Source organism: Thalia democratica, chromosome 1 (genome assembly GCF_965202585.1).
Source record: "Thalia democratica chromosome 1, ktThaDemo2.hap1.1, whole genome shotgun sequence".
NCBI lineage: Eukaryota > Metazoa > Chordata > Thaliacea > Salpida > Salpidae > Thalia > Thalia democratica.
This window is the reverse complement of record NC_139165.1, coordinates 53,859,397-53,871,631: the sequence shown is the minus strand read 5'-3', so window position 1 is coordinate 53,871,631 and position 12,235 is coordinate 53,859,397. Positions and strand designations below refer to the sequence as shown.

General features: G+C 27.3%; 1 protein-coding gene across 1 annotated transcript in view; it reads left to right on the top strand.

The window, feature by feature from the left end:
- Window positions 1–10,752, top strand: part of LOC145837627 (uncharacterized) — a 39,285-nt gene extending 28,533 nt beyond the window's left edge. Inside the window, exons 34-53 of the mRNA XM_082945128.1 lie at window positions 118–278; window positions 516–653; window positions 998–1,137; window positions 1,321–1,430; window positions 1,562–1,718; window positions 1,958–2,137; window positions 2,370–2,447; window positions 2,622–2,733; window positions 2,901–3,062; window positions 3,279–3,461; window positions 4,113–4,238; window positions 5,553–5,761; window positions 6,934–7,122; window positions 7,359–7,539; window positions 7,665–7,782; window positions 8,001–8,149; window positions 9,092–9,262; window positions 9,611–9,790; window positions 10,543–10,631; window positions 10,708–10,752. Of these exons, the coding sequence (XP_082801254.1) occupies window positions 118–278; window positions 516–653; window positions 998–1,137; window positions 1,321–1,430; window positions 1,562–1,718; window positions 1,958–2,137; window positions 2,370–2,447; window positions 2,622–2,733; window positions 2,901–3,062; window positions 3,279–3,461; window positions 4,113–4,238; window positions 5,553–5,761; window positions 6,934–7,122; window positions 7,359–7,539; window positions 7,665–7,782; window positions 8,001–8,149; window positions 9,092–9,262; window positions 9,611–9,790; window positions 10,543–10,631; window positions 10,708–10,752 (2,878 nt within the window). The remainder of the gene's footprint in view (window positions 1–117; window positions 279–515; window positions 654–997; window positions 1,138–1,320; window positions 1,431–1,561; window positions 1,719–1,957; window positions 2,138–2,369; window positions 2,448–2,621; window positions 2,734–2,900; window positions 3,063–3,278; window positions 3,462–4,112; window positions 4,239–5,552; window positions 5,762–6,933; window positions 7,123–7,358; window positions 7,540–7,664; window positions 7,783–8,000; window positions 8,150–9,091; window positions 9,263–9,610; window positions 9,791–10,542; window positions 10,632–10,707) is intronic.
- Window positions 10,753–12,235: the final 1,483 nt, after the last annotated feature.

Genomic DNA, 12,235 nt, shown 5'->3' with positions numbered 1-12,235 from the left:
TATGTAATAAGTATTCTGTTACTAATTAATGATAATTCATCTCATATTAGTTTGAACAATTACCCTCTTTAACAAACAAACTCCATCTTTATTAAAAACTGAAATATTCAAAAACAGTATAGAACAAAGCTGGATTCATCTAATGATTGGTCAGGAAGATGCTCGTTGGTGGATAGGAATAGAAGCAGAACAAGATGAAGATGATGCGAATCAGTGGACTTGGAAGTGGGAAAGCGGTGATCCCATTGAATATAGCAACTGGGGATACGGCGAACCAAGTATTAAATTTTATCATAATTTTATTATAAGTATAAATTTTGTTTTAATTTCATGTTTTAAAATGTTTTGTAACTGCAATAATACTTTTTTCTCCTTTAATTTATTTATAAAATTTAGTATAATTTTTGGTTTAATAAGCTAATCTAAAAAATAAAAGTTAATGAGTTACTAAGTAATTAAGCTTACAAGAATGCTTTTGTAATATTATAAAAGCCTAAAACGTTTCTATTTTCAAGAAATTGAATATGGAAAATGTGTTGCTTTCTTTGGTGGACCAAACGGATTAGGACTATGGTACAGTTCATTTTGTGAAGAACATAAGTCATACACTATATGTGAAAAGCAGAGAGTAGGATTTACTCCCCCACCTCCAAGTTTAACTTTTTAAAATCTCTAATATTATTGTATATATGTGTACACATGTTTGTTTTAGCCGAAACACGTACCAAAAGACAGCTAGTAACATTTTATGTAGCAGACCAAAAATTAGACTAAGTTATGATTTTTAACTCATTTAATATTTATTGTCACACGAAACTTCACTATCATTTAAAAAACTAACTAAAAATTTTAAAGAATATTAACCAAAGTGTTATGTAAAAGCAGTATATTTTGATAAAAAAGAAAAGTTCAAAAATTTACGACTAAGTACGATATTTGTAAAAAAAGAGATCTATAAACTAATAGAACAAAATACTAATAACCTTGTTTCAATCAGCACCCCCACCACCACAAAAAGGTTGTCTTGGTGATTGGGCTACACCAAGTGATGACGATGAATTTTGTTACAAGATTTTCCAAAGTGACACTTCAGGACAGTATGATATGAAAACTGTATGGAACGATGCGAGACAACAGGTAAAGTATAAAGAAAAACTAGTTAACTTCTGTATTTTATAAAAGACTTGATAAAAACTTTATAAAAATTTTCCCTTTATACTTAAAATGTTTATAGCACTGTATTTAATGTATTATATCAGATTTTCTGATGGTCAAAAACGCATTATTGATTAAAAAGTACTAAGTTTACGAAATTTTCAGTGCTTGAGCTACAACGCGGATTTAGTTTCCATTCATAGTAAAACTGAAGAAACATATTTGCTTTCCCAGCTCTTGAAAATGGAAGCTTATTCTGAACCTATTTGGATAGGGTTAAACAAAAGGTTTAATTATGCTATACTTATAATTAAAAGTAGGAGTTAAAAAGATGTTTATTTTATAAAAGATAAAGAACAACATTGTGTAAGTGCATTTTTTTTAAATCACTTTGTTTTTTCAACAGAGGAAATATAGGTTGGCAATGGTCAGATGGTAGCGCTACCGATTTTACTAATTGGCAAGGTGGTTATCCGAAAAATTCAGACCAAAACTTTTGTTCTGCTTTTGTTTACGATGCAGAACAAGGTAGTGGCAAATGGGAAAACTACAATTGTTTAGAAGTAGGTGTAATCTAAATAATAGCTACTAATAAAATTCTGTAAATGGTTTAACAATACTACTCAAAACGTATACAAATTTATATATGTTTTGTTGCTAAAAACAATGGTTATAACTTATTAACTTTATAAATAAGCTTTGTAACTAAAAGTAGATTATTATAACATTTACATGATTGATCAAGTTATATAACTGATTATTAATCAACCTACATTGTTAAAGTAAAGTTAAAAATAAACAGAGGTTTGATTTCATCTGCATGCACAGCAAGTACGATTTACCAATAACTCCGGGAACTCTACCAACTGGACAACCAAGTCAAGCATGTGGGAGTGAAAGTGATGGAATTTGGATGGAGTACAACGGAATGTGCTATTTGTTTGCTGACCAAATGGAAGTTGATAGCTACGAAGCTGCAGAAGTTTATATTAAAATTTATTTTACTACTTACTTCAGCTTTTTTTGAAAATGTAAACAGTACCATATAGTTTTGAAAGTTTAAGAAACATCGGTAAAAAAAAACATTAAATTTATTTTCATTTATGCCTTCTATACTAATGCAATTTACAAGTCGTACAACAGTTTTGGTAGATAATACATTTTATGTATAGACTTTTAAAAAATTGACTTATTAAGTAAATAAAAAATCGCAGAAATGTGGAGCAGTTGGTGCAAAGCTAGCTTCAATCCACAGTGTTGAAGAACAGGCATTTATTACTGGACAAATAAATGTTAGTTTTTTTTTCAATAATTTTTTTTTGTTATATTTTGTTTTCTTAAGTTTGGTGTGCGACTCGATGAACGAGAGGTCTTTTTGTGCACCCAGGTCCTTGGACCTAAATATTTTTGAGCATATTTTTTATTTTATTCTATAAACTTACTTAAGCAACTTTTTTTAACAACAGACAATGGATCATTTAGATCGTTACTGGATAGGACTAAGTGAATACGGCGCAATTGGTGGCGAATATACTTGGTCAGATGGAACTGTAGTTGATTATGTATACTGGAGTCCAGGTAATAATTTTATAAAGATCAGTAAGGTTCAGTCGAGACTAAATCTTGAACTTTAGTCAAAAGTATTTTTAGTCTAACAGATTAAAAAAAAAATTTGCGTTAATTGTTCAAAATAAATTTGTACAAACTAGTATTTATTTATTACGTAACGCTTTTTAAAATAACAGGGGAACCGAATGACTCAGGCGGTATTGAACAGTGTGTTGTTGTTTACAAAGGGCAAGGAACTTGGAATGATGCGAACTGCGGTGTCCACAAGCCTGGTTTTATTTGTAAAAAATACCTTGGAAGTCCTCCGATTATCCCAGCTACTCCAACTCCTCCTACAGGTTAATTTAATACTTTTTCAACAAAAGGTAGCTTTAAATGATATCTTTCGAATAGTTTTATTTTGAGAACAGCTTTAAAAATTAGAAAGCATTAATAAGGAAAATTACAGCAAAGCAAAATTAATTTGGCAAAAGTCCGAAATAATTAGCTAAAACAAAAACTTATTAAAATCAATTTAATCTTACACAGTATAAAGTTAAAAATAAAATATATAGGTGGATGTGGTTCTGGATGGTACATATATGATAACTTCTGCTATAAATTACATGGAAACAGAAATGAATGCAATGCAACTCAAACAACTGAAGGTTGCCTTGCTTCTTGGCAGGATGCAAACGATATTTGTAAAAAAGACGGAAGCTCCGGTCTTGCTAGTATTCACAATAAGTTTGAAAACGGTATGCTTCACTAATTAAACTGTTTACAACAGCTTCTGTTTTACATATGTGTTTTTTCGTTTTATTAATTAAAAGTTTTCAACACTTTATTACTTAACTTTTTATAATCTTTTTAAACTAGCTGCTTGATTCTACCAAGACTTACTTATTTAATTATAAATAATCACTTCAGGTTTATTAAACTTTCTATAAAAAAGTTATTAAAAACGATTATATAGTACTAAAGTACGTATGCAACAAAACGATTACTGTATTCCACATACACTAAACAAAATAACCTATGTACTTAATTAGTAATAGTATTAAGTGCTTCAAAGCGATATTATACACTATTACAACCTACTTATAAAATCACTATAAGAACTATATAAAAAGCTGTTAAAAAAGTAAGCAACCTAGACCAATTAAGCATAATTCAGGTTTAGCTGACTCTATTTTGTATGACTCAAGATATTTTGTCGTAATTTTTTTTAATGGCTTCTTAAACACTTACAAGTGTCACTCAATTTTGCTGATACACATATAACATTGACTAGTGTATTTATTTTTTAAACTTTTAAAAACTTTTTATACAACTGAGGCAATAATTTTTTTCAAGACCTTAAATTTAACTTATAACTATTTGAGGTAAAATAATTAAAAACTAAACAGCCTTCCTGGCGGCTCAGTCAGCTCACGCTACTCACGATGTTTGGATCGGACTGAACGACCTCCAGTGGTGGAAGAACTACGTGTGGGCAGACGGTGATCGCGTGGACTATGTTAATTGGAAAGATGGTAAAAACTTATCATATACGTAGATTATAATCATTTTTATTTGCCAAAGTGTATAAGTTTACAGTGTCAACTTGACACTATGTTTAAACTTTTTCTTCTGAATATGTAACAACTTCCAATTTCAGTAACAATTTTTCTTTTTTTCATAAACTTTTTTTTCATTAACAAGTAATTGTCGTTTTTGTTTTATCAATTTTTTTTACTACTAAAGATATTTTAATTTGGTGAATAGATTATATATTTTAAAATAAACAACAAGTAAATTAAATAGATTAAAGACTTGATAAATGTAAATTAGTGACTTTAATTGATAAAGAGAAAATTATTTTGACAGTGAATTAGTTTTATTTTTGAGAAATTGTATTCCAAATTAAAAGTTTCTTAAATTATTCTTAATCTATTAGAAAAATACTACTTCTGAGATTTGTAAGAAGGAAAAGACTACTTAAAAACCCTCTTAAAATTTTATATAAACTGACTGTAAAAAAACTTCAATGCTTCTATGTAAAAAATAGTGGTTGAGGACGTATACTAAAATCAATTAAAACTTATACAATATATTAGACAATATATTAAAGACAATATATTTACTTACGCTTTGCAGCTTATTTATCTTTTTTATAGAAGTAATAGTTTTATTCCACCGAAAAAAAAAACAGTTAATAATATGACGTAGATAAACAGCTTGGCAAACCTTGTACAAAATGCTTTAATTAATTTTGACAGACCATTTTCAAAGTCGGCTAACTAAAATTTATAATATTTTTATTAAATTAAGTACAGGGTAAAACTTAGTCATTCTTTTACTAACTTTATGATCAGATCGATCGGTTGACAATTTATTTTTTTAATAACTTTTAGTTTTAATTTAGTTAGATTATCTTAAATGTCTAAGTATTTTATGTAGGTGATTTTGGTATGCTAAAATCAAGTTTAGGTGCCGGGAACCAATATGTTTCTATAAGAATACTACTAGATCGTACTCTTTTAGTTTTGAAAGTTGCAATAATAAATCTATAAAAATAAGTTTAGTGACAATATTCATTATTTTAGTTGATAGTTGTCTGAAATTGGATAACTATCGTAATGAATGTTATAAAGTTTTTTGCGTTAGAGCAGCAAAAAAAAAAAAGAAACTGCATCAATGTAAAATAAAAAAATACAAATAACTTTTTTTGACAGAACACCATCGAATTTCAAAAGTAACAACAGAATAAATTCTAAAAACTTGTTTTAATTTATACAACAGATTGACAATACACTGATTTTAGTGCAGTAGACTAGATGTTTTCAAATTTGACCTTTAAAACACAGGTGAGCCGAACAAAAGCGAAGTTGACGATGAAAACAACCGGGAGGAGTGCGTGGAGATGTACAAAGGAGGAAATCAAGACTTGGGAAGGTGGAACGACAATAACTGTGGCAATATCATGCCTTTCTTCTGCAGAAAACAACAAAGTCCTGGTATTGCACTTGGCCAAGAAATAAATTCTAACAGAAAGTGTAAAAGCGGGTGGCTTGAGGTTAATTGAGCTAATAAAAAACTTTATAGCAAGTTTTTATTACTTTTTTCAATCCTAATAACTAATCTAGCTAAATCTTTTTTGTTCTGTAACAAGTTTTTTAATATTTTTTGATAAGCTTTAAAAGTAATACTTCCTTAATATAAGTTTAATAACAAAAAAACATTTTTTTTTAAATATAATAGCTATGTAGAACACACTTACATCTATTTAAGAATTAAAAACTAATATCAATGCATCAAACACAATAAACAATATTTTTAAATAATTATAGGGCTAAAACATAAAAATATTTTTAGAAATAAAAACAAAGTTTTATCAGTACAGCAATTTATAATTACGACTTTTGAGTTTGGTTTTGTTTTCATATTCTAGTTTTTATGACAAGTAATATTAAAAAAAGAATTAAAACATAGAAGGCTTCCTTTCTAAGATATTAAAAAAGTTAATGATATAATAAAGCAGAAGTCAGCAAATTATGACCCGTGGTCTAAATTCCACATCGCCAAACGAAAACTTTCGGTTTGCCACATGTATTAAAGTAAAAATATTAAAGTAGTTCGTTGAATGTTTTATTGCTATTAGGCTAAAACATTTTTGTCTATATTCATATTTTAGTATTTTCATTTAAAACGGTCCGCAGGTTATTTTTATTATTATTAAAACAGACCCCTGAAGTAAAGTTTATGAAGTTAATTTGTTTTTAAGTTCTATTTTATGTTTAAGGTTATCTTTTTATTGTCGTTCTTTATAATTTTTCATTTAGTTTCGACTTTTATGAAAATTAAACATTAGTATTTGGCAGATTTTTAATGAAGCAAGTATAATTTTAATACTACTAAATAAATTTATATATGCCTAGTATATTATACAATTGTATTTAAATTAAACACTTTAATACACTTTAGCTATAAAAATTTAAATTACTAAAATAAACTTATAATATAAGAGTTTTCCATGTAACCATCAATAATTAAAGGGTAAAAAATATTATTACTAAAACTATAAACCTAAATAATAATTATGTATATTATAAATAATACCAAATACATAGTTACCGGACTAAAATAGAACAAAAGTTATAATTCTTAAGTTTTTTATTAAGATTTGTTGGCTAACAAAATTTAAACCTTCAACTAGTATTTTTAAAAACCCTGAGGATATTTTTTTAGTATGTACACGGTAGTGGAGATTATTCATGTTTTCTTCTTGTAAACGACGGAAAACCATTTGATGGAGCTGTTGAAGATTGCAAGAAGAAGGGGGGTCAGCTTGCAAGCATAAACCATCATCATGAACAAATGTTTTTAACTAGTGTGGTTAGAGATACTCAAGCATGGATAGGACTCAAATTTGACGCAGTAAATTTCTCGTTGTGTTAAAATGATTTAAAGTTTAAAACTTTAATTTCATCGTTTAAAATATTTTAAGTGATTAGTAAAAACTTCCAGAAAAATCTGTTCAAACATTATTATATTTATTTTATGGATCTCTAAATAAATGCATTTTTACATCCACATATATATAAAGTAGTACAAAGTGTTTAACCTTTTTTAACTTTTAAAGTTTACAAAAAATGTAACCATTTTTAATTCAGGCTACCGATAGCTGGTCATGGACAGATGATTGGCCTGTTTGGGAGACCAACTGGGGTGAAGGATTTCCAAATGGTGATCCAACATTAGGGTGTGCTCTAAACAAAGAAGGAAATATTGCTTCAGAATGGATCCCAACAAGCTGCACTGAATCGCACGCGTATGTGTGTAAAACAACTTCACGTTAGTTATGTTTTATTTCAATAAATTTGAAGTTGTTAACTTTCTTATGTTTTTTAGTTCCAAGAAAACCTTGGTTTAAACAATTTTTAATTACGACAGTGTTTTTAAAACTCAAACGATAACAGAACAAAAACCAACTCAACCATCGTTCGTCGAGGGGTATTGTCGGAACCCGCAGTGGCAAGTGTTCGGTGCTTTCTGCTATTTCTTTAACATGCCACAAGGAAATGAAGAACAACAACCGTTAGTTTTTATATGAGACTTTAATTGAAAATCATCTTACTTTTAATTTTAGGTTTAATATATATTTGCTCTTCGAACAAATGAAAGTTTTTAAATAAAACATCGTAGTTGTCGCACAACCTAATGTTACAAAACTAATGTTCATGTTCTCAAAACATTTTTTGAAAACTCGACATTTTGTGAAAAAAATCTAATAAAAGTTTATTTTTATGTAACAGTGGATCAACTTGGGCAGAAGCAGAGGCTCATTGCAACAGAGAAGGTGGTAACTTAGTAAGCTTCACAGAACAAAGTGAGCTTGAATGGCTCTTAAGCTGGTACACAAACACCGAACCAGTATGGATTGGTTTGAATGTAAACGCAGATGGTTTGTTTTTAATATAAAATACTTATCATAAAAATTTAAAAAAAATGCTAAGATTAAATATATTTTGAAAAAAAAATCATTTTTATTTTAATAGATATTAGTTATTTCAACGTCAGAAATTAAATGTAGGTAAGAAATTTATACAGTTAAACTATAATCATAATGTAAAACAAAATGATCTCGCAAATCTTGTACTTTAGAGTTAAAAGCCAAAGGTAGTCAAGGGATTTATTTACAATCTTTTTAATATTAAGTTTTAAAATAAAAACTGTTAATCAAGTTTAACGAAACTTAGGAATACCATTTAGTTTTTGAAATATAGTCAACTTTGTAAAAAGCTTCGTACACAAACTTACAGACCGCATTTCTTTCGTCTTCATTTAAAGACCCTTTAAAACTTTATCTATTTTTTTAGAACTAAAAACATAAAGATTTAATGAATTTTTCTTATTTTTAAATAATATTTTAGCTTTTTTGGAATTTGAAAAAAAAAAGCAATTTAAGGTTAAAAGTTTCCAAAAATCCTTAATTAGAAAATTAAAAACTTTTTGACAAACTACAAAAATAATCGCACGTAATTAAACAAACAACTACTAAAAAATAAAAATTTACTAAAGTAAATAAACAATAAATTTCGGTGAAAATTTAAAGAACATTAGTAAAAATGTAGGAAAACATAGAGTTTAAATAAAATAGTCTATTTTTAAACTTTTAGCTACTATCTCCCAAACGTAACTTATTGAACTCACAAACTTAGATTCTCTGTTAATAAAAGCTATATAGAATTTTTTTAACCCATAAAAATTTTCTGATAGCTAGATATTGACCTAAACATAACACTAACTTATGAAAGTAAACTAGAACTCATGTGGACTTAATTACTTATTTGGTAGAAATTATGTAGTATTCTATACTTTATAACTTTGTAAAATTGTTTTTTAGGTGGATGGGCATGGACTAGCAATAGACCAGTAACGTACACGAATTGGAACAAGGGTGAGCCGAACGATTACAATGGAGGTGAGGACTGTGTGGAGATGGCGGGTGAAGATGCACTTTGGAACGACATAAACTGCGACAAGAAAATTGGATATCTCTGCAGAGTTCCCAAACGTAAAATATTTATATCTTACAGAGTTATTTAAGCATCTTGTCAGCATAGTTTTTAACAGAATTTAAAAAAAGTATAAAACATTTTTAACTCTAAAAATCAGAGTTAAATTAGTTTTTATTGTTTTTTTAAAGTTTCATTTGAATTTACAGTGTTTAAAGTACAATTTTTAAGTGCATAATATATAAAAAATTATAAAAAGATAGAAAGGAACGCAGAAACTCTAATTTAGAAACTACTAACGTTTTTATAAGAGCTTTCAAAATTTAGAAGATTTAGTAATGAATTTATAACATTTATTATTACGCAGTTTACTAACTAAAGCTATATTAATTTATTATTTTTAACAGTTTACGAAGATGACAACGGAAACACAAAATATGTTACAACACAATCACCAATCAACACTAACACCAACACATCAAACGCAGGGTTGATAGTTGGTGTCATTATCGCTGTCATTGTGCTATTGCTGGTCGTTGTTGGTGTCTTTAAGTACTGTAAAGACACTACACCTGTTTCAAAACTAAGTTGGTAACCCTTATTTCATAAATTATTATGTTACTTAGCGGCTTAGGGTCCTAATGATGGGATTATAAATTAAAATAATCAAACGTTGTAAGATCGAAGTCCACTAGTCGACACATATACAAAAAAATACTTTTTGAACATTTTGTAAAATTCTAAACTTTATATAAACACTTTTGAACATTAAATTTGAAATTTTATTGAAAATAGAAGGTTTAGTAATTTTTCATACACTTGTTAAAAACAAAAAAAATATTTTTAATAGCTGTTATCAGTTATAAAATTAGTAAAATTGTATAAGTAATAAAACCAATATTAAATCTTAATTTTTTATTAATTATACAATAGCTTATATTTTATTTAATAACATTTAAATAGTATATCTTAAAGTGCAAGAAAATCAGAATTTACATTTTTTGTTTATTTTTTTATCATCAAAAACACTTTTATTATAAACTAGCTTCTTTGTAGTTATGGAAAATTAAAAAATATCATTATCAAATAAACTTTTCCGTTATTAATTTATGTTTGTTTTATTATCTAAAATTATTATTTGACTGCTTAAGCATTTAGTGTGAATTGTTTGTTTATGAAAATGCATATGATTAACGATAATTTTCACTGATTAAACAAATTCCATTTTAGTTTTTGCTGTTTATATAAGATCAAGGTCGCAACTTTTCAAAAAATGTTTTGTTGTTATTTGTTTACTTGTGTATACAAACATTACTAACATTTGTTTTCATCTTAATAGCTGAGGGTGCTCAGGCTGCATCTGGATTTGTCAACAAACTGTACTCAGGGTCAAGTGAGTCAACCTCAGATGCACATAGTTCATCAAAGGTAAAAAAAAAACTATTATAATAAGTTATATAGAAATATAAAGTAACTAAATCTAATAAGTTTTTATTTATTTCAGGATACAAGTATAAGATTTGAACCGAACACGGATTCCGAAACATAGGCCATTTTTTCGCTGTTACTTTTTATTTATTGTGTCTTTGTAGTTTTTTTTTAATGAAAAGCTTTAGAATTTGCATCGTTCTTCTTTTTTCTGTTTTACATATTCTTAAAATTGACCATTTTTACAATAAATTTTGAGTTTCTCATCAGTTTTTATTTAAAAGATGCTAAAAGTATAATAATCTTTATAAAATTTTATTAATTTTATTAGTGCTCTAGAAATAACTATTCAAAATACAAATTTAAGCGTTCTCTTATAAAGATCCTAGCGAAACAAGTTCACTGGAAGTATAATAAAAACAAATTTAAAGTACTGTCAAATTTGCCGACCCCAGGTCTATACTATCGGTTAATAGTTTGTTTTTTAAAGATCTTACAGGTACACAGACAATGTAAACATCAACGTTGTACAACTTATTCCTATGCTTTGATTTAACTGAAATTTCAATTACATCTGTTTGTTAACTGTTTTTGTTTTCGATCAACGTTTAAATACTGAAAATAAATGAAATTGTTGTTTTTTAACTTCTTTGAATAGAATATAACATTTTGATGTACTGCATAAAAGTATTTTTTGCTTTAAAAATGTTTAAGCGAATTTTATGAGTAGTTAACTTAAACCAGACGGTTTTAGCCTTTTAGTTTTAATTTTTTATAAATATCATACTGATTTTTGAATTTGACTATAAAATCAAGAACTTTCGAAAAAAGTTGTTATAGCAAAAAATTCAAGTTAAAACGTATTAGGTGAAACAATAAGAGCTTCTCTAAAAACCAAAGTCGAATCAACATAGTTAATAATCAACAGAATTTTTTCTACACGATTAATAGTTTTTAAAAAAATCTAAATAAGTTGCAGAGATCCATGGTGATTAATAAACTAATATATTTTTGAATTTTCAATCGTGTAGAACTTGTTTTAATTATTACCTTTTTCATAAACAAAATACTTTAATAACTTTATATAAACATAAAAAGTTCGGTTTATGCTAAAATAAAAAACTAAAGCATATATAAATTGAAGCTAAAGGCTCAGCTGCAGTAGTAAGGTTTTTCATAAAATCACTCATAGTATTATGCAAATGAGATAAGGTATTAATATACCAGCACATCATTTACATTTAAAACTCTATCCGTAATCCATTTTACTAAAAAGGTTAAATTCAAACCGTTACCCCTAATCCACTTTCCCCAAACACATAACAATTATAGTTTTTAATAAAAACTTAAAATAAACAAAAATATAGCTTTGGCTAATCAGAAGGGCTTTGATATTGCAACATACAAGAAGCTAAAACACTTTTAAATGTGAGGTTTGTAAAAAAATAGGTAGTTAATAAAATTGAATTTAAAAAATTCACTCAAGATTAATATTTTTCTAAATCTGTTTCAAACAATACAAACAGAATTAACCATTCTCATATAAAATAACAACGCTTAAACTATTTGAAATTTAAACTTTATTACAATATCTTCACAAATTT